At 45.2% G+C, this 19,414-nt stretch overlaps 1 protein-coding gene across 2 annotated transcripts; it reads left to right on the forward strand.

Moving 5' to 3' along the window:
* Positions 1-202: 202 nt before the first annotated feature.
* PSPH (phosphoserine phosphatase) lies at positions 203-18,048 on the forward strand. 2 transcript variants are annotated; one of them, XM_027831475.3, is made up of 6 exons: positions 203-457; positions 10,097-10,252; positions 11,552-11,686; positions 13,633-13,778; positions 15,384-15,532; positions 17,859-18,048. In XM_027831475.3, exons 2-6 carry the CDS (start codon positions 10,113-10,115, stop codon positions 17,967-17,969), a joined length of 681 nt encoding a protein of 226 aa, XP_027687276.1. In that variant the 5' UTR covers positions 203-457; positions 10,097-10,112; the 3' UTR covers positions 17,970-18,048. The 2 variants fall into 2 exon arrangements, with proteins under 2 accessions (XP_027687276.1, XP_007054229.1); XM_007054167.4 differs by having other exon boundaries at positions 204-457; positions 10,094-10,252.
* Positions 18,049-19,414: the final 1,366 nt, after the last annotated feature.

Here is a 19,414-nt window from a genome sequence, read left to right on the forward strand (position 1 = left end):
ACCTCTTTGTGTTTTTGTGCCAAGCTCTTTTGGTTCATTTTGCTGAGGCTTCAGAACCCTGATAAATTTCTGTGGCACAGAGTGACATATGAAACGAGCAAACTCTCCACCTCTCTTTGCAATGCTCTCTCTGCCGGTACATCCTTAGCCAACCAGGGAGCTAGCAGGGCTGGGCTACAGGCGCTCCTCCTCCAAAGGGGGCAGGATTGCACCTCTCTTCCCAAAGCCTGACAGCAAACAGCTGAACACCTCTAGTTTCATGCATGTAAAGATTAAAAAAAAAGTAGCCGTGCTTACTCAGCAGATTATAAAGAGCTATTTAGAAAATGCACCTTTCTTCCTGACCAGCTCGTGCCTTTGTATATATATGACCAAAGGTCCCAGCTTATCATTTCTTTTCCTGCACAACCAGGAGGTTTCCAGCAGCAGCAACAGCAGCCACGGGCAGTACAATACTGTAAGTCACAAGGACTGTTTTTTTTCTCTGTTTAAAAGGGGATGTCTTTCTGAAACCTCATATCCATCTTGCTCCCAATTTGTTTTCTATCCCAGACAGTATGTGATGGACTTAGTTTTCAGAACCTTCCGGATATTTCTTGTTGTTGGTATGATTGTGTTCTCACACCAGATGCAATGACAGTGAGGTGTTGGTTTGCAACAAGAGTATAAATGAATGATGCAATCCTATAGAGGGGAATCATCATCACTTTACCAGAAGAAAGCACTACCCAAAAAGCTGAAGGGGTCTTATGTTTATGGCTATATCATTTGGTCTCCTTTGCCTTTTCCTCATCTATTTTTTATAAAATATTTAAAGCAATTTACCCCTGTGCATTGCTGTCAAATGTCAACTGACAGTTGCAAGTAACCCATCTGTTGATTCAGAATGCAAATATTTATTTACATTGCTTCCTTTAAAAGCTGAACTGAAAATCAACAAGTTGAACCACGCTCAGTGATACCAGGACCTGGATCCTTTAGTCCGTGTGCACCAAACCTCCTTAGGACTCCCACGCTTTATTATTTTTAATGAGTATTATTATTTGGTCTTTTAATGTAATTACTGCTAATAATAATTTGCTCAAATATAGCTCCTTTCATCTGAAAAGCTCAAAGTGCTTTTCTAGCATTGTGAATTAAGCCTCGCAACAACCTTGTGAGGTAGGTATTTATATTCCCATTTTACAGATAGGGGAATTGAGGCACAGAGAGATTAAGTAATTTGCCTCATCCTAACATGCAGCCCAATCCGGCACCAGCTGAAGTCAATGGAAAGACTCCCATTAACTTCAGTGAGAGCTGGATCAAGCCCCACAGTAAGTGGCAGAGTTGAGACTAGAACCCGTTACTCCTGACTCTCATTTCTCTTTAGTACACTAGAAACAATTTAATATAGTAAGAGTTAATTTCACATCTGTGCAACAAACCAGGGTTCAGTTCTGCCACGTGAATATAGTAATATTTCAGGATTGATTCTGTTCTCATATACACAGGTGTAAACAAGGAGTAACTTTTGAAGTAATTGATATTACACGAGGGTTAAACCAGTGTAAGTGAAATCAAAATCGGGCCTCTTGTGCGGTCCATTACTATTGATAAGGCGTTTACAGTTTCACTGAAAAGGAAGGGGGGTGGGAGAGTGGGAGACACCAGATACTGTTTGTGATGTGCACCACAGCCCTAATGATCTGTTTAAGGAGGTACTTTTGGTAACTATTTCACTAAGGTTGAGCTGATCTTCAGTTTTTTATGGCAACAAATGTAAATGCAACAAAAAGTGACAATGTGGACAGGGATGGGTAGCACTTCTGAAAACTAACATATGATAACAAGTGAAGTGAGATTGGGATGTTGATTTTCTGATCTCACTAGGCAAATCAATGCCTAGTTACATCAGGCTAGAAATAAACGCAGCCAGAAAACCACATGGCTTCTAAACATCATTCCCTTTTCCCTCTTAAAGTATAATTTATCAGACTTCTTGCTTTTCATAATGTACAAAATATTCTTCCTCAAAGGGTCGGAAAACTGGAAATATTTCAATTGTTTTCTTTAAACAGTAACATTTGGCACTGCATAACTCCGAATCCTAATCCACTGGCTCCATCACCTCTAGGTTATGTAACAAAACTCATCTATAAACTGAGGATGTGCCAGAGCTGCTTCTGGGTGTCCTGGCAAATTCAGGTAGTTGTAGAAAGATCTACTTTCCCTTCCTTGCCACTGCCTTCTTTGTTCCTCTTTTTTCGTTATCTTTCCTTTCCCCCAGCTGTGCTACTTTGCTCTTCTGAACCTTTACTCTCTTCTCTTAAATCTTCTCTGATCTCTCCTTTTCCCCGGCTTCTCCTCTTTCCCATTTTCTTCTTTCACCTTTTTGTCCACCTTCTTCCATTCACTTATCAGACTTGTATGAATGCTTGCTGTGTGGAACCTTTCCAAAGCTGAAATGACAGAGTCAGAAATCTAGCCTGCCTTCCAGAAGTCAAATGCAGTAACTCCTCACTTAACATTGTAGTTATGTTCCTGAAAAATGCTACTTTAAGCGAAACGATGTTAAGCGAATCCAATTTCCCCATAAGAATTAATGTAAATGGGGTGGGGGTTAGGTTCCAGGGAATTTTTTTTGCCAGACAAAAGACATACATATATATATACACACAATTATAAGTTTTAAACAAACAACTTAATACTGTACACAGCAATGATGATTGTGAAGCGTGGTTGAGGTGGTAGAGTCAGAGGGTGGGATATTTCCCAGGAAATGCCTTACTGCTAAATTATGAACTAGCGCTCAGCTGAGCCCTCAAGGATTAACACATTGTTGTTAATGTAGCCTCACATTCGACAAGGCAGCACAAATGGAGGGAGGAGACACAGCAGGGCAGAGGCTGCAAACATGGGAAACTGAAACCCACGCTATCCCACTGGAGCACACCACTTCCTCTACTTTCCAAAGTGCCGGGGTGTGTGTGTGTGCATGTGTGTGTTAGACAGAGACACACACACTGTGTGTTTGTATGTGTGTGTGAGAAAGAGACGCGCATTGCCCCTTTAAGTACGCTGACTCCACTCTAAGTACACTGCCTTTTTAAGTAGATCAGCAAGTTGAGACAGCAGCTGCTGCAAGCAAGCTCCCTCCTTCCTGAGCCCTGTCATGTCCCCCCCATCCCCCGCTCTGTGGAGATGGGGTGCATGAGCGGGGGGAGGGGGACACCCTGACATTGGCACTCCTCTTCCCCCCACCCCCTGCACAGCAAGCAGGAGGCTCAGGGAGCAGCTCCAAGGCAGAGGGCAGGAGCAGCACATGGCAGTGCGGGGAGGGACACCTGAACTGCCCGGCAATTGATAGCCTGCTCGGCCGCTGCTGCATAGGGAACTTAGGGGAGCTGATATGGGGGCTGCCGGCCCACCCTGGTTCCAAGCCCCCATCAGCTCGCTCCAACGGGCTGCTCTACCTGCAAGCAGTGGACAAAGCAGGCAGCTGCCAAACAACGTGATAAGGGAGCATTGCGCAACTTTAAAGAGCATGTTCTGTGATTGATCAGCAACATAACAACGAAACAATGTTAACCAGGATGACATTAAGTGAGGAGTTATTGTGCTGGAAGGAGGCAGGCTTTTCCAATTTGATTTACCTGCATCTTTCACATGGAGATAGGCCTAACTGATCTTAGTTGTGGGAATTCATCCTTTTCTGTCTATATTGCACAAACCTCAGTGCATCTATGCTAGTAGATTCTCTTTTTCTCAGTGCAATTGGTCTTTGTCAGCCTTAGAAGCTTACATAACCTCTTGGACCGTGGGCCTCTGGAGTAAAGCCAGACACACGATAGTTCCTCATGTCTTCTACTTGGAAGTTTGACAAAGGTTTTCAGTTCTCCTTCCACTCCTTTTGAGATCTTATACACCACACGTCTGCGCAATGTCCTGGTCTTTATGCTTATGTTTCCAAACAACACCTACTTGTGAATAACCTAGCAACTCCTTGCTTGTGCTGGCTGTGCTCATAATCGTTGTACTCCACCTCATTTGAGGAACTGCCAGAGAAAAAGGTGCAGGGCATTGCTTTCAGCCCTGGAGAAAAGTCAGATTAGAGACCACCTCTGTCTACTTCCTCCTGTGTCTTCCTTCCCCACTTCCATGCGTTTATGCTCTGTTTGAAGAGGTCCTTAATGGGTGGGGTGTGACCCACAAGTGGGTCCCCGGGGGTGCTTGGTTGGTGTGGCAAAATCATGGGGTCAGGAGGGCCCAGTGGGAGTTTGGGCTGACGCTGTGACTGCTCCCTCTGCCCCCACCCCGACCCCTATTGTCCGGTACCAGTCACAGGACAGCTCGGTGCTCTACCCGCTCCCCTGTTACTTTCAGTTCCAGGGCTAGGGAAATGGCTTCAAGACTCTGTGAAGCTGGTTCTGTAGCCCCTTGGAATGATGCTTCCTAACCCTAGAGCTGAGGCGACCCCTTGAGCTGTGCAGGCGTGAAGGACAAAAAAGGAAGAACCGCAGTTCACCTGAGGTGTATCAACCCTCATCAACTCCGGCAGCACTGGCTGTACCCACGTACGAGCCCCTCACGGCAGTAGCACCAGCCTCCCTACCCCAGGCATGCGCTGCACCAGCTGCCCCATCCCACAAAGCCTCCATCATTACCTTTTTGATCAGAAGCCCCAAATGCCCCCAACAATTAGCCCATGACTCAAAATCCTAGCTGTAGTGTGGGGTGGGATGATTTTCCAGCTATTTTGCAGATTGCAGGCCAAAGGAGATCAGAAACATCTGCTCCGTTTTACACATCAAGCCCGGATTCTCCTCGGGGATCAAGATCATACCACCTAAGCATCTCCTTCCACAAAGCATGGCCTTAAAGTACTTTCCAAAGAGTCACTGCATGTAATAAAGAGAAGGAAGTGTTGGTCTCAGTAGTGGCTTCACAGCTGGCATCAGTGTTTTTTCTCTCCATCCTATATCCCAGTCCATCAGAGTCAGCAGCAATGGCTACATCACGGCAGGGAATGTCCAGGAAAGGGAGCAAACTGGAAGCGCTGAGTCCAGGGACAGGCAGAACCCAGTTGGTGCCCATGATTAGGGTTTCTGCCTATCCCAGTTTTCACAGGATACATCAGATTTTGAGGAGGCATAGCCTGAAATATATTTCAGGCTGGCACTACATCATCACATGGCAATGCTGTATCACCACAGGGTGACATGCAATGCAACCTCACATTCTCATGATGCAACATGAGAACTTTGCATACGGATAGATCAGCACTGGGACATCATGACACAAATGTCATGCCACTCTAAGGCAACATGTTTGTCCGGTAGGGCAAACTTTAAAACCGGCATCTATAGCCAGGGTTGAATTCTTGAGGGACTTCATAATTTTCTGCAGACTGGATTTTAACCAAATGCTCTCCCAAAAATGTCAGTACATGTTCTTTTCAATTCCATTGCTCAATCACATGTCACAACACATGGTTCTCCTACTCTGCCCCAAAGTCAGAGCAAAAAATTCCCGTAACGGCATGACCAGGCAGATATGGAGTCAATTGCAAGTTAAGGCTGATGCAATGTAAAGCTGGAATTCAGTCACATACCCACCCACTGAGAAACCTTAGCTTAGTACCAAGCTGTAGGTATTGCAGGGCGGTTTATGGTTTATTTCTATAGCTATGTCGTAGCACTAAGTTTCTTTTGCATGCAGTGACCATGTAATATTATTATATTATGTGTTCTTTATGCAATTGCATAAGTGTAAGGGGTGCATCGCAGAAAAGTACATGATGATGTCCCCACTCCAGAGAGCTTGTAGGCTAAGTGTTGGGGGTAGACTGAAGTTTACAATCTGCCCTGAGTGAGGGGCAACGCGTAGCTGCATTACCCCAGAGTCAGACTCCAGTCCCTGCTTCCTCCTAGTGCCCTGAGAGAAGTAGGCTGCACCAGCCATTTTCTTGGCACAGGTTACTCGCCCTCCACACTGGCTCAGCTGTGCCTTCTGGAACATTGTGGGGGCTGAGCCAGAGCTCTGCCCACTCCCTCTGCCCTACCTACCCACTCCCAGCCCACCTGCGTGGGAGGGGAATAGCAGCCCTGCAGCAGCTGCTCCCCCCATGCCCCTCACACTCCTACCTGTGGTACAGATAAGTGCAGGAGGGTAAGGGGACTCCTTACATCCCTTTATATCCCTGTGTGAGTGCACAGCAGAAGTCAAAGTCTGGTTCTTGTGGAGTGTGCCACACAAACCCCTAAACCAGGTAGATAGACTATATGTCGCACATACGACTATTTCACAGGTGCCTTAGTAGAGTTTTATTTTTCATAGGTGTTTTTTGCCAGCTAAATCTCTGTCTCTGCCTCTCGTGGTGATATTTCATACTCCGTGCTGACAGCGTCCTGCTAAATACACACGAGCATTTACAGATAAGGAGTTACCTGTTCTCAGCCACAACCTTTATTCCACCTGTTTGATGTGGCATCTTTGGCTGTTGTCTTCTGTCTCATAATGAAGGACTGGAGCATTCCTATTTATTCGGTTAGTTGTGTACTACATGAACATTTACAAGACCAAGTCAGTCTCTTTGACGACTGTGTGTGTAGTACATATGTTTTCAGTTATTACAATAATTGTTCACAGAGCCTTTCACCCCAAAGGATCTCAAAGCTCTTTCCACGGGGTATATACAGCCATTCATCCACTGGCAGGGCAGAGTGCCGTAAACACGCATGTTTTACAAAACACAAGGACCCTACTCCAAGGAATCTCACTGAGACAAATGCCAATACATGAGATAACAGTTTACACACATAGCTATGGAGCAAGGGTGGGCAAACTTTTTGGCCCGAGGGCCACATCTGGGTATAGAAATTGTATGGTGGGCCATGAATGCTCAGGAAATTGGGGTTGGGGTGTGGGAGGGGGTGCGGGCTTTGGGGTGGGGCCAGAAATGAGGAGTTCAGGGTGCGGGAGGGGGCTCTGGGCTGGGACAGGGGGTTGGGGTGCAGGGGGGGAGGTGAGGGCTCTGGCTGGGGGTGCAGGAGGGTGCTCCGGGCTGGAACCAAGGGGTTCAGAGGGCGGGAGAGGGATCAGGGCTGGGGCAGGGCATTGGGCCGCAGAAGGGGGTCGGGGTGCAAGCTCTCGCGGGCACTTACCTCAAGCAGCTCCCAGAAGCAGCAGCATATCCCCCCTCTGGCTCCTACACGGAGGCGCAGCCAGGCGGCTCTGCATGTTGCCCCGTATGCAGGCACTGCTGTTGCAGCTCCCACTGGCCGTGGTTCCCAGCCAATGGGAGCTGCAGGGGTGGTGCTTGGTGTGGGGGCAGCGCGCGGAGCCCCCTGGTTGCCCCTACTCACAGGAGCCAGAGGAAGGACATGCTGCTGCTTCCAGGAACCATGCGGCAAGCCCTCCACCCCGCTCCTTGGCTGGAGAGCCAGAGCAGGGGAAGCCCGCAACCCCACTCGCGACGGGAGCTCGAGGGCCGGATTAAAACGTCTGAAGGGCCGGATATGGCCCCTGGGCCACAGTTTGCCCACCCCTGCCATGGAGAAATGGTCAGTCAGAGCTCCGTAAGAAGGCTACTGTTTAGGACAGGAAGTGAAGAATAACTCAACCAATTGAAAATGTATTGGGAATGTAGCTAGGGTGGATGCAAGTACTCAAATGGGAATTCTGCCACATGACTGGGCTTAATGCCTCTTTCACATGGAAAAGGTCTTGGGACAGATAAGCGAGCAGGACCTCATTCTTTATGTCTCATCAGACGCTTTTATTTCTGAGTCAGAGTCCTAGCAAAGTGGGGTCCTGTCCATGACTGAGGTCCCTAGGTACTGTGGTTATACTAATGGTAAAGTATAATAATGTGGAGCTGGAGCATGAAGAGCCCGTTAAAGTCAATGGAAGTTTTGCTCAATTAAGGACTGCTGAATTTGTCCCTAAGTTCTTACTTGGTTTTTAATTAGTCCTCAGATAAATTTCGTATCACTCTCCTGGGAGTTTTGTCCAAGAGAGGAGTGAGTAATAAATGAGTGAGAACTTCAGGATTTAGCCCAATAACAATAGGATGAACTTAAATAGCAGCTTTCCTTCCGAACATCTCAACTATGTGTAGCCTACCCAAAGGTGGGCAAATAGTATTATCCCCATTTTATAGACTGGGGAACTGAGGCCATGTCTATATTGAGAGTTTGAAACAGCAATAGGTCAAAGCACACCGTGGAACTTCTAGTGTGTGGCGGCAGGGTCCACACAGCCAGTTAGTTTGCAGCACGCTAGTGCGCTGTAGATTTACACCCCTGCTTGCCAAGCACTAACTCTCTATAAGCAAACCCTGAGACACAGAAAGATGAAGAGACTTATTAAATGTCACACACAGGTGCACTGGCAGCATGGGAAATAATAAGATGACTAAGGTTTCCTGACTCCTAATCCCCTGCTTTAACTATTCAGCACTGCTGTCTCTCAGCTTTTATCAGTCCTACCACCTACTGTCTCTAGAGGTCTCTCATCCAAATACTGAATCAGTTCAATCCTTCTTAACTTGTGACATTTACCAGGATCATGCCACAAGCAGGTATATTTGCAGGCAAGGTGGCAAAGAAGTTGACCGTGAGTGTTCTGATATATATATTGGGCAGAGGTGGGGAGACTATCCTGGAAAAATTAAAACACTTATCTCACGGCATCCACTGGCAGCTGTTTTAACCATTCCCAGAGCCAAGCGCTTTCTTACAAAATCAAAACATCTCTTACTTTAAAGGTGCCCTTACAGAGCTGGATATGTGATGATCAGGGTCCCATCTCCACTGGCAACAGTTAGGAGCCCAAGTGTAAGAAGTGTGTTTTAAAAGGACAAGAAATATGTTCTCTGTGGGAACCAGCCAGGTCCTCTGTAAGTAGCTGTAGGGCATCTTGCCATCAAATTATAGATGAATACACAAGAGGCAAACGAATCTGCATACAGTTTAGTGTGATGAAAAGAAAAGATGAAGCTGTGTGACATGACACCAGATGGAAGAACAGGGAAGATTCAGGTTAATCACATGCAGGGATGTATAGTAGAAAGTATTGGTGATTAGAAAACAAATCAACCCCAAAACAAACCAGCCAAACAAAAACATCTGGGGTATGAGGGTAGGTATAAAGCTGTAGCACTGAGTATTTCTCCCAAATACAAACAGATTGCTAAATATGGAATTACACCTTGGATTTGCCTATAAAGAGAAAAAGCACAAGATGATTCGTGGGATAGCAGGAAAGTATACTTATGCTGTTTAATACCCAACTGTAAATCCTGTGTTTCTGATCTGCAGAATTAACTGTGCCCAACAAGCCAAGTGAATAGATACAAAAGAAAGGGAAAGCTATTGTATTTCAGCAGTAATTATGCGCCCTGACTGTCCAACTGAGTGACACTTTCAACTTCTAATTTTAAACATAGTCCTCTGGGGAAAAGGTTGTTGTGTCATGACATTGTGACTGATGTCCTGGGTCAACTTCACTGAGACCAGGAGGATAGTAGGACTTATAAAAGAATTATGTTTACTGTCTGCAGGGCTTAGGCAGAAACTTTACCTCTGGGCAGATTAATCCCTAACTGTCGTTGATGGGATTTCTTGCACCATCCCTGGAGCATTTGGCACAGGCTTAGATGGACCAGGGTCTGATCCTATGTCCTTCTACAAGTCCTTGGGGTGAGAAGTCTTGTTTCCTTAGACCTGAGAGGGTGAGCTGGAATTTAATGTCACAATCCCTGCAGGAGAGTTGGATTCAGATAGTATTGACATTTAATGCAACAACTATAAGCTTGAGCCCCATTGGAGCATCAACTGGCAGCCACTGCAAAGAGCGAATCAACAGCTGAGCCAAATCTCCACTGCCCAACTCCAGCCTTGAACTCAGACTGAACATCAGCCGGCAGGCACCACAGAGAGCAAATCAGCGAATGAGCCAGGTCTTCACCACTGCCCACTCTCATTAATAAGGGCTGGCTACACGGCTGCATTCAGCACTAGCTGGCAGATGACAGATCAGTTTCTTAGATGGCTCAAAACAGAGTGCAGTGCAGTGACCGGCAGAAAGAACTTCTCCTCTTCTCTTGCAGCAGGAAGGTTCCCAGAAGGATGGCCTCCCTCCTGGAGCTGAAGGAAATCTTCCGCAATGCCGATGCAGTGTGCTTTGATGTGGATAGTACAGTCATCAAGGAAGAAGGAATTGATGAGCTGGCAAAGTTCTGTGGAGTTGGGGATGCTGTGGCAGAAATGTATGTACACTATTTGGTTATTTATTTCATGTGCATAGCAATCAATAGTAATAATGGCTCAGCTTCATCCCTGGCCAGTGGAATTACATCAGGGACAAATAGGTTAAAGAGGATCATAGTAATAATAAATAGCATCAATGAATACTGGACTAACTTACATTTTGGAATTGTGGATATACGGGGCCTGAGCCAATGTTCATTCAAATCAATGAGCAACTGTCCAATGAACACCAGGCCCCTACTTTGTTAAGGGGCTTTTAGTTAAACTTTGGACAACAGTAGCACAGCTTGGTCCCTCTTTTTTGTGAAAGAAAGAAAATACATTTTGGGCCATTTGGAGGCCTGATCTTGTTCCCATTGCTGCCAACAGCCAAACTCCCATTAACTTCATAGGGAGATGAATCAGGCCCTTACTTAAGGAATAAGTCCAATATGGAGAAATAAAAGATTTTGTCAGCTGGTTCAGCCATGCTCATGTACAGCATGATGGGGTTCCCTGTCAGGGCTACGTATCTGCTTTGCTTCATGGTCCTCCTAAATCACAGCATTTATCTTTAGAAGTATCAATGATCCTCTTCCACTGAGCTTGGGGAACGTGTCTGTTTGTGAATGCTGTAAATAAATACCTTACAAACCTCAGACTTGATGAGTTGCTAACAAGTAGTCATCTATCATCAGTTCAGCTCCACCTCTTTTTAAAGCTCTTTGCTGCCCACCTTCTGTATTTTGCCCAATAATACCAGTCAGGTAACTTCAACCTGCCATGTTAGACTGCTGTCCCTCTTTGCTCCATTGTAACTAGAGGTGGATCTGAACCGCCACAACATTTTTGGAGGGGGATTTGAAATCTGGCAGCAGTTCCTAAATATCATCCAAATTTCTCAGCTCATCAGATCATACCTTTTCAGAATGTGGACACAACAGAGCCTAGAACTAATGGCACTTAAGAACATACGAACGGCCATACTGGGTCAGACCAGAGGTCCATCAAGCCCAGTATCCTGTCCTCTGACAGTGGCCAATGGCAGGTGCGCCAAAGGGAATGAACAGACAGGTTATCATCAAGTGATCCATGCCCTGTCTCCCAATCCCAGCTTCTGGCAAACAGAGGCTAGGGACACCATTCCTGCCCATCCTGGCTAATAGCCATTGATGGACCTATCTTCCAAGAATCTATGTAGCTCCCTTTTGAACCCCGTTATAGTATGAATAATTCCTCTTCTGTTAAAAGTCTTTGTGACAAATCATCTCCTATCGAGTGTAATTGATTTGCACGGATTTGTTTGGATCTCAATTTAGGACACGGAGAGCTATGGGAGGCTCTGTGACATTCAAAGCTGCTTTAACGGCTCGACTAGGACTTATACGTCCCTCCTGCGAGCAAGTGCAAAAACTAATTTCAGAACATCCTCCTCAGCTCACACCAGGGATAAGGTAAGATGTGTTTCAAGGGAGCCTTCCAAAACCACAGAAGGCCAGACGCTCAGTTGGTGTAAATCAGCATAGCTGTGTGAAGTCAGTGGAGTTACACCAGCTGCGGATCTGGCCCAGAATGTTTTCCGGCTTGGCTTTTACATGGTATGTGATGTTCAAATTGGGATGTTACAGTGGGATGAGTCCATTTCTGTGGACTAGTGTCCACATCAAAGCAAGCACCATCTCGGTTGGTACTAAGGGGCATCCTTGTTGGCAGTCTCAGCACACAGGCCAAGGACTGAATGGTTATGGACAATGATCTATCCCGTCACCTTTAGAAGTGGTCTTTCTAGGTCAGGCGTGTGGCCCTTTGATTGCACTGCTGTTGCCCTAGGTGTGTATGTTCTGGAGATACAGAATCTGACCCTGTGAAGTGGGGAGGGCATTCAAATCCCAGGACTGGGCCCATCTAGAGAAGTCCATTCTTCAAGGCTATCAATTCATTACTAAAGTCACAAACGAAGTTTTAAAGAAACTGGGGCTCTGAGTAAGCATAACTCATTTTAACCTAACAGGTATTTTCCACCCCAAAGCAGAAAGTGGCTGAAAAAAGGCTCTTATTAGAAAACTGCCCTCCTAGCAGGCTCTAATTCTATAATACCAGTGTTGTGAGAAGATATTGCATCAGCATTTTCTCCTTGAACCGAAACACACATTATCTCTCTCTGTAGGGGTGGCAAGAACACAAACGGCACATTGTGTCCTTGTTTGGAATCACAATTCTCTTCTATTTACACTCACCCTCTTCCTTTTTTCCCTCCGCTTCGCTGTTCACACTGCTCCTCTGCTTTAATCCTGTACTTTCCTGTCCCTTCCTCTCTTCCTACCACTTCTGCTGCTTTGCTTTTGCTGCTTGTTGGTCTTTTGTTTTAGGGCCAGATCCTGCCAGGTGCTGAGTGCCTTCAACTCCCGTTGTCCTCACAGATTGGGGGGTGAAATTCTTTTGTCTCCAATACAGCTTTTGGGGATTCCTTTTCTGTAGCTCTTGCTTTTTCTATAGGAAGGCTGTTGCTGTCCAATGTTCCCTAGGAAGAGATACAGCTCAGGGTCAGTGAATCCAAAAAAACAGCTTGTGCTTTAGATCAGTGGGTCTCAATTTTTTTTTTTCCCCCACAGACCACTTGAAAATTGCTGAGGGTCTTGGCGGACCACTTAATGATCTTTCCAAATGTTGTTTGTACTGTTATTTAACTACTGTAATGTGCTTTGGCTAAAAGTGCTATATTGAAAAAAACTTAAAATTTTTTTGTTCTACAAATAAAAGCACACAACTCGTATTTTAATATCAGTAGTCTTACCTTTCTAATGCAATGGATGTGCCCTCTCTTCCCCGCCAAAGCAGCCCCTGAGCTGGGGCTGGGAAGGAGGGGGGGGTCTCTCCCCTGTCACAGCAGCTACAGAACTGAGGCTGGAAAGGAGGGGCAGTCTCTCCCCGGCAGCTGCAGCCCTGGAGCTGGGGAAAGTTGCCTCTTTCTCTGGCCACTGCAGCCCTGCACGTCCCAAATTTCCCCCACCCCCTGTTCTCACCCCACTGCCCCCTCCCACCTACCCGCTAACCTGAATTGACTTGAATGTCAAGAAAATTGACCTGAATGTCAAGAAAATCAGTTCCCTGATCCACTAGTTTCTGAGCAACTAATTGCCAGTCTGTGTCTCAATATAATACAGATTTGTTATAGCTCCTTTCATACAAACTCTATGGGAGCCTGCAAAGGAAGAAGGGAAAGTCTAAAACTGCACTGAGGTATGGTATTGAAACCCAATTCCTGAACAAAGAAGGATAATGCAAATTGTAGTCAGCTTTGTTAATGAATGATCTACTTGGGATTCCTCCTTCCCTCTCTGTTACTTCTTGATCTTGCTAGATATTCAGGGCTGGTTGTTGTGTTTTCTTTTCCTATAAGGGAGCTGGTAAGCAGGCTTCATCAGCGAGGCATCCAAGTCTTCTTAATATCCGGAGGTTTTCAGAGCATTGTGGAGCATGTCGCTTTACAGGTGAACATTCCAACAGCAAACGTGTTTGCCAATAGGCTGAAGTTTTACTTTAATGGTAAGATGTGATTGGATGGCTCTTTTTTCTACACATTGATGGTCACCATTTCACTTCAAGCTGAAGTAGGATCGTGGGCTATGGTGGCTTAAGAATTGAATGGAAAATCAACACATTGAAATATGATCATTTTGCTTCTATGAATGGCCTCTCTGAACTGAGGTTGATGGTTCTCAGTCCTGTTTCTTGTGATCAAGCGTCCACGTTATAAATACTGTCACTACGAGTGGCACTGATTGTCCCTTATTGACCGTCTTAGTAGAGAGGCCAAGGAGAGCGGAATGGAAACTGAACTGCCCATGCTCCCCTAGAAAGGTCAGGGTTAAGGCAGTTTGGCGACGTAAAAGCATTTAAAAAGTCACAGGACGTAAGAAAGAAAATGAAGCATGGGTTGCAGTAGTGGCTTTACAGCCAAATTCCATGCTCTGCCGGAACCATCCAGCCTGCATCGTCTCAATGCCAGTTTGGGCACAGCACCAGGCAAGGAAATTGTGAGCCCCTCTTCTTTCTCTCTCTCTTGATGTCTGCCAATCACACTCATGGGGGTGGGCTGTTCTGTGGATGGAAAACTGCGAACTGCTGTGCTGTCAGGCTGGCAACTTTCTCCAGCACTAAGTTGTCCCCCCGCCCCTCTCCCAAAACCCTTTCTTCTCCCAAAACTCCCCTCTCTCCTTCAAACAAAACAAATCCAATTGAAACAATTTCTGGCCGTACAAATTGTTCTTTGGAAGCCATTATTTTCCCTGAGACAACATAACACACAGGGTAAAGAAACAAGCATGGGAAATATCCTACTAATAATGATAGTTGGTTCAGTCTATTATGTGTCTAGAATAAAAGATCAAATCATTTTTTTTTAAACTATGTGCTGTACTAGGAAAAAGAAGCAAACGTTGGAGCTCCTTTGCATGGCTGTGGAGACATAGAAAGTCAAGTTCTTTTACATTCTTACTATGGGTTCGATAAGATTTCAAGTCAAAGTTAAAGACTGTCTCATTAATAAAAACACAGTTTCAGTTCTTTTAGCTTCTGTTTTCAGTGACTTTGGAGTAAATCCAGAGTAACTATTGACTTCAATGGACTTGACTTCAGTGGAGTTGCTCTGGATTTTACACCAGTGTAGCTGAGCAGAATTGGGCTCAGTGGAGATTCATTATTCTTACTTACACTGAGCGTACGCCACTGATTTTAATGGGGTCACTCCTGAATTACACGGTGACAGTGTAACCGAGGGTAGAACCTATCCCAATGCATCTGTGAATTTGTGGAATTTTTTGCCTTTTCTCAGCATCCAACACTGTGAAAATATTCACACCTTTGTGGCACTGTAAGACCCACAAAAGTGATTTAGGTCAAATCCTACAGTTTTTAATGTATGCTTAATTTCCAGTTAATTCAGTGGGGGCTTTATGCATGTAAAGCCTTCGGGATTGGGCCCTAATTAGTTATTTCCTAATGAAAAGGCCATAGACAAAGTAAAAATCCCTCTTGATTTTCAAGAAGTTCATTGGTGTCTTTCCTAGGTACTTGTGATTCTCTGCAACCCACTGAAGCAATTGCACATGCTGCCCACGTATCTAACTCCTCCTCCCCACATGTTTTTAGGAGAATATGCAGGGTTTGATGAGACACAACCAACAGCTGAATCAGGTGGAAAAGGAAAGGTTATCAGTCATCTGAAGGAAGAGTTTCACTTTAAGAAGGTAGTTATGATTGGAGATGGAGCTACAGACATGGAGGCATGTCCCCCTGCGGTGAGTATCCAAGAACTGGATTTCCCTTTTAAACAAATGCTTTCATATATATAATATATATATCTCAACGGCAAGACACCATCTGTTTGACCGTTATACAGTATTTACGGGGGATCGTTAATGCCTTTCAGTCTATTCTGAAACAGTACCTGGTGAGCTATTTGCAGCAGCAAAGGCTGTGACAGAGATCAGATTTCCTGCCTGACACCAAGAGGGGGGAAGTACTGATGGGCATTCACCTCCCTGTGTCAGCAGGCAGTGGGATCACCTCAGGGTGGACCAAGGGATCAGGCCATTCACTCATGTACCCCTTTCATTCTGGGTCACACACATACTCATTACGTCTCTCTCTTCTTTGTGCCATTTGAGCTGGCAGAGCCCTCCAGATCTTACTGCTTGTAAATGGTGCACCAAACACCCACACCTGCAGCTGAGGTCATCACCTCCCTGCCTCTCCAGCCCTTAATATGAAAGCCTGAAAAGAAACATCATAATCCTGTTATCACCTTACACTCATCACTCTTCCTATAGCCCACCCAAGCTTCTCTTCCGACTGCTCCCTTTGGCTCCTTGACCCACTCCCAGCTCCTTGCCTTCTTTCACGTTGCGCTTGGAACAGACTTGGAAGCCAGCCAAGCACACTCCCTCAGAAATCTCCTGAAAACCCTCCAGTGCCACTAAGCAGTCCAACTGTAATGCCTTCCAGTTGGTCTGGACAATATTGTTCAGCAGTTGACCTGCCTTTTAGACTGTGGCCAGCACCTCCAGATTTGCAATTCTTTCTTTGGTATTGTTTACCTTTTTTAGACGCATTGCTTGCACACACACACACAAGCCACATCTTTTGTCACAGTAACACTAAGGCCATGACTATCTACTCGCCGGATCGGCGAGTAGTGATCGCTCTATCGATCATCGATTTATCGCATCTAGTGTAGACGCAATAAATTGATTCCCCAATCGCTCTGCCATCGACTCCGGAACTCCACCATGGCGAGAGGTGGAAGTGGAGTCGACGGGGGAGTGGCGGCCGTCGATCCCGCGCCATGAGGACGTGAAGTAAGTGATTCTAAGTCGATCTAAGATAAGTCGACTTCAGCTATGCTATTCTCGTAGCTGAAGTTGCATATCTTAGATCGATCCCCCCGCCCCAGTGTAGACCAGGCCTTAGATTCCTGTTAGTATCATGGTGCTTCCACACAGATTCCTTCAAGTGCCAAGATCCCAATCTGGGCCACTGATTTATGGTGCTTATGAAACATGCTCCTGCATCCTTCTGGTGCACATGCTGCCTGATACTAGCAGAGCAAGAGTGCTAGACTGATGACTTAGAGGATGGGTACCAAGATCCTTTCTTGCACCAGAGATAACTTCTCATGGGGATGGAGCAGACACCTGCTGAACATGGCAGCTCTCACAGAACTAGGAATAATTTAAAAAAGAATTAAAAATACAACCTAAAAAAAAAGTGCCTTTTTACAGCAGGTGTGGATCTAACTTGCAACTTACCATTACAGTCAAGTACCTTCCTAGAATACTAATGCTCTTGCTCTGTCAGAATCAGGAAGCATGTACCTTAATGTGGGCCTGGGGTGTGCTCCCTAAATACCATAAAATCAGCACTGTGTTATAAGGAACATGCATGATGCTAGTTCCAAGCATCAGTGCTTGTGTGATTCTATTATTTTTAATTCTAACAGTGTGTACCTTGGCAGCAAGTGTGTGCACTGTGATTTCAGATTAATATTTGCTTAATGCCTTAAATCTCTCACGAAACAGCAAAGAGTGAAAGTTTAAATGTTGCATTTTCATTGATCTAAATTGTCTAGGCTCTAGAAACGATGATTGTTCTTGGTTAATTATTTGAGCCATTATTAGTTAATGATTGCATTTGGTATCTGTCACAGGAGGTGAGTGGAGTTAAAATAAACAGCAGAGGTATAATTGTAGTATTGGGCATAAATATTCGCCTGTGAACTCCTACTGGACTGTCAGTTCAAGGTACAGTAGCAGCATAAGTCACAGGAATTTTCCTCAGATTTTTCAGTAAAGTCTCGGATGTGAACAATCTCAATGTCACATGGTATTAGAGAATGACCCTTCTCCCATGGCAAAGTTCCCATTGACTTCCAGGATCCAAGATCAAGCCTTTGATGAAATCCATCCCAGCAACAAACACAGAAAGGCAATTTTTTGGGGGGTTTTTGCTACAGATTTTGAGGATAAACTCATTCTTTTTAAAATATTGAAACATATTTACACTGAAAATCCCCATTTCATTAGTGGAAAGCTTAATATACGAACCTATTCATTTCTGTTTTGCTAGGACGGCTTCATTGGATTTGGAGGAAATGTAATCAGGAAACAAGTAAAGGAGAAAGCCAAATGGTACATCACTCACTTTGACGAACTGCTTAAAGAACTGGAAGAACGATAAGTTATACAGTAACATAGTATTTTTATTAACAATTATAGTAGATCAATATATACAATGCAATTAAACATATTTTTGTTTGCACAATTGTGTACTGATTTTTTTTGTTTGAATTTGATGCTTCCAAATAACTTCCCAAGATGTTCCCTCTCGGACCTGCAGTTCACATTGCAAGTGGTCCCATTCCCATAGTTGTTAATAAATTGTTACTTTATAATGTATGTTTCTTCAAATCACTAAGGGCCCCATTCTGCTACATCTATTCACCTTGAGTAACACCTTACTCTCCTGCAGAAAGGTCAGATTTGCTTGGCGCATGACAGGGAGGGAAAGCCATTGGCTCTCTGGCTGTGGCCTGACCTGCATTAACTAGAATGCCAATTGGCTATGGTCACTATAGACCGTATGCCAGCTGAAAACTGGGCAATCAGAGCTACACTTTGCCTCTCATGCTCCCAACAGCGCGCCCCCCCGCCCCGGATACTGGCATGGGTACGTAGGGCAGCTGGTACAGAGTCCAGCTATGCTGGCTGTGAATCAGCTGAGAAGTCCTCCCGCTGAGGGATTCTCAGCTGGCCTGAGCAGTGCAAAGGAACCACTTCAGGTGGAGAATCTGGGGCCATGGCTTTGACGTGCGTTTGTTTGCCGTGTGGAAAGCAGTGAGGAATGCCACACTGAGCGGAAACTCTGCTTTGGAATGTGACAAATAAGCTGCTGCCATTTGCTGAAAAGCAGAGTCAGGGCTCACAATTCCAGCAGAGGCGTACCACCCGTAGTTATGCGATGTACGGATAACTAACCGGGGGCTCTGGCTAGAAGTTTCAGAGTGTGCAATTGCTTGCTCAGGGTGAACGCTTGTTGGCAACTCTCCCAAAAGTTCAGCGTTCACATGTCCACTTATCGTGGTATAGAAAGGACAGAGATAAATGTATGCAGTGTAGTTGTAGCTGTGTCACTCCCAGGACATTAGACGCACAAGGTGGGGGGGTTTGGTCCAAAAAAAGATATGCCTGAGACACAAGGAGGGGGAGGTAATAAGTGAGTCATTTTCTCTACAAAATTCCAAAATACTGCATGAAGACAGCATGGGCATCGGTTTTCCTCCAAGGAAAGATGAGCACACTATCACCATAAGTTTTTCTTTTTTTGGCCACTCCTTTCAAATTTGTTCTTTAGCAAGTTTAGTTGATTAACAGCAAGGAGCAGATAACCCAACAAGGTGATTTATTTTTGAAAATGTCTTTTCAAACAGACCTTTATTAGTGAGGGCTGACTCAGAGGGCAACATCTGCTCTGCTTGATAAATCTGCATCTGTTCTCTAGCAATGGGCAAGACAGCAGGCTGTTTACTACAAGACTCTACAGTGGCCTACAAAAAATACTCCCTTTTAAATTCATCTTGAAAGAAATCTCAGCAAGCTCCAAGAACAGCTCCTGTACAATAAGTC

This window comes from Chelonia mydas, chromosome 17 (genome assembly GCF_015237465.2).
Source record: "Chelonia mydas isolate rCheMyd1 chromosome 17, rCheMyd1.pri.v2, whole genome shotgun sequence".
Classification (NCBI taxonomy): Eukaryota; Metazoa; Chordata; order Testudines; family Cheloniidae; genus Chelonia; species Chelonia mydas.

What these genes read in the sequence shown, in the direction of transcription:
- PSPH (XM_027831475.3), top strand. Translation starts at nt 10,113, where the DNA reads ATGGCCTCCCTCCTGGAGCTGAAGGAAATCTTCCGCAATGCCGATGCA. An exon ending in GCTGAAGTTTTACTTTAATG is followed by an intron (nt 13,779 to 15,383) that starts GTAAGATGTGAT and finishes ACATGTTTTTAG; the next exon opens with GAGAATATGCAGGGTTTGAT. An exon ending in TGGAGGCATGTCCCCCTGCG is followed by an intron (nt 15,533 to 17,858) that starts GTGAGTATCCAA and finishes CTGTTTTGCTAG; the next exon opens with GACGGCTTCATTGGATTTGG.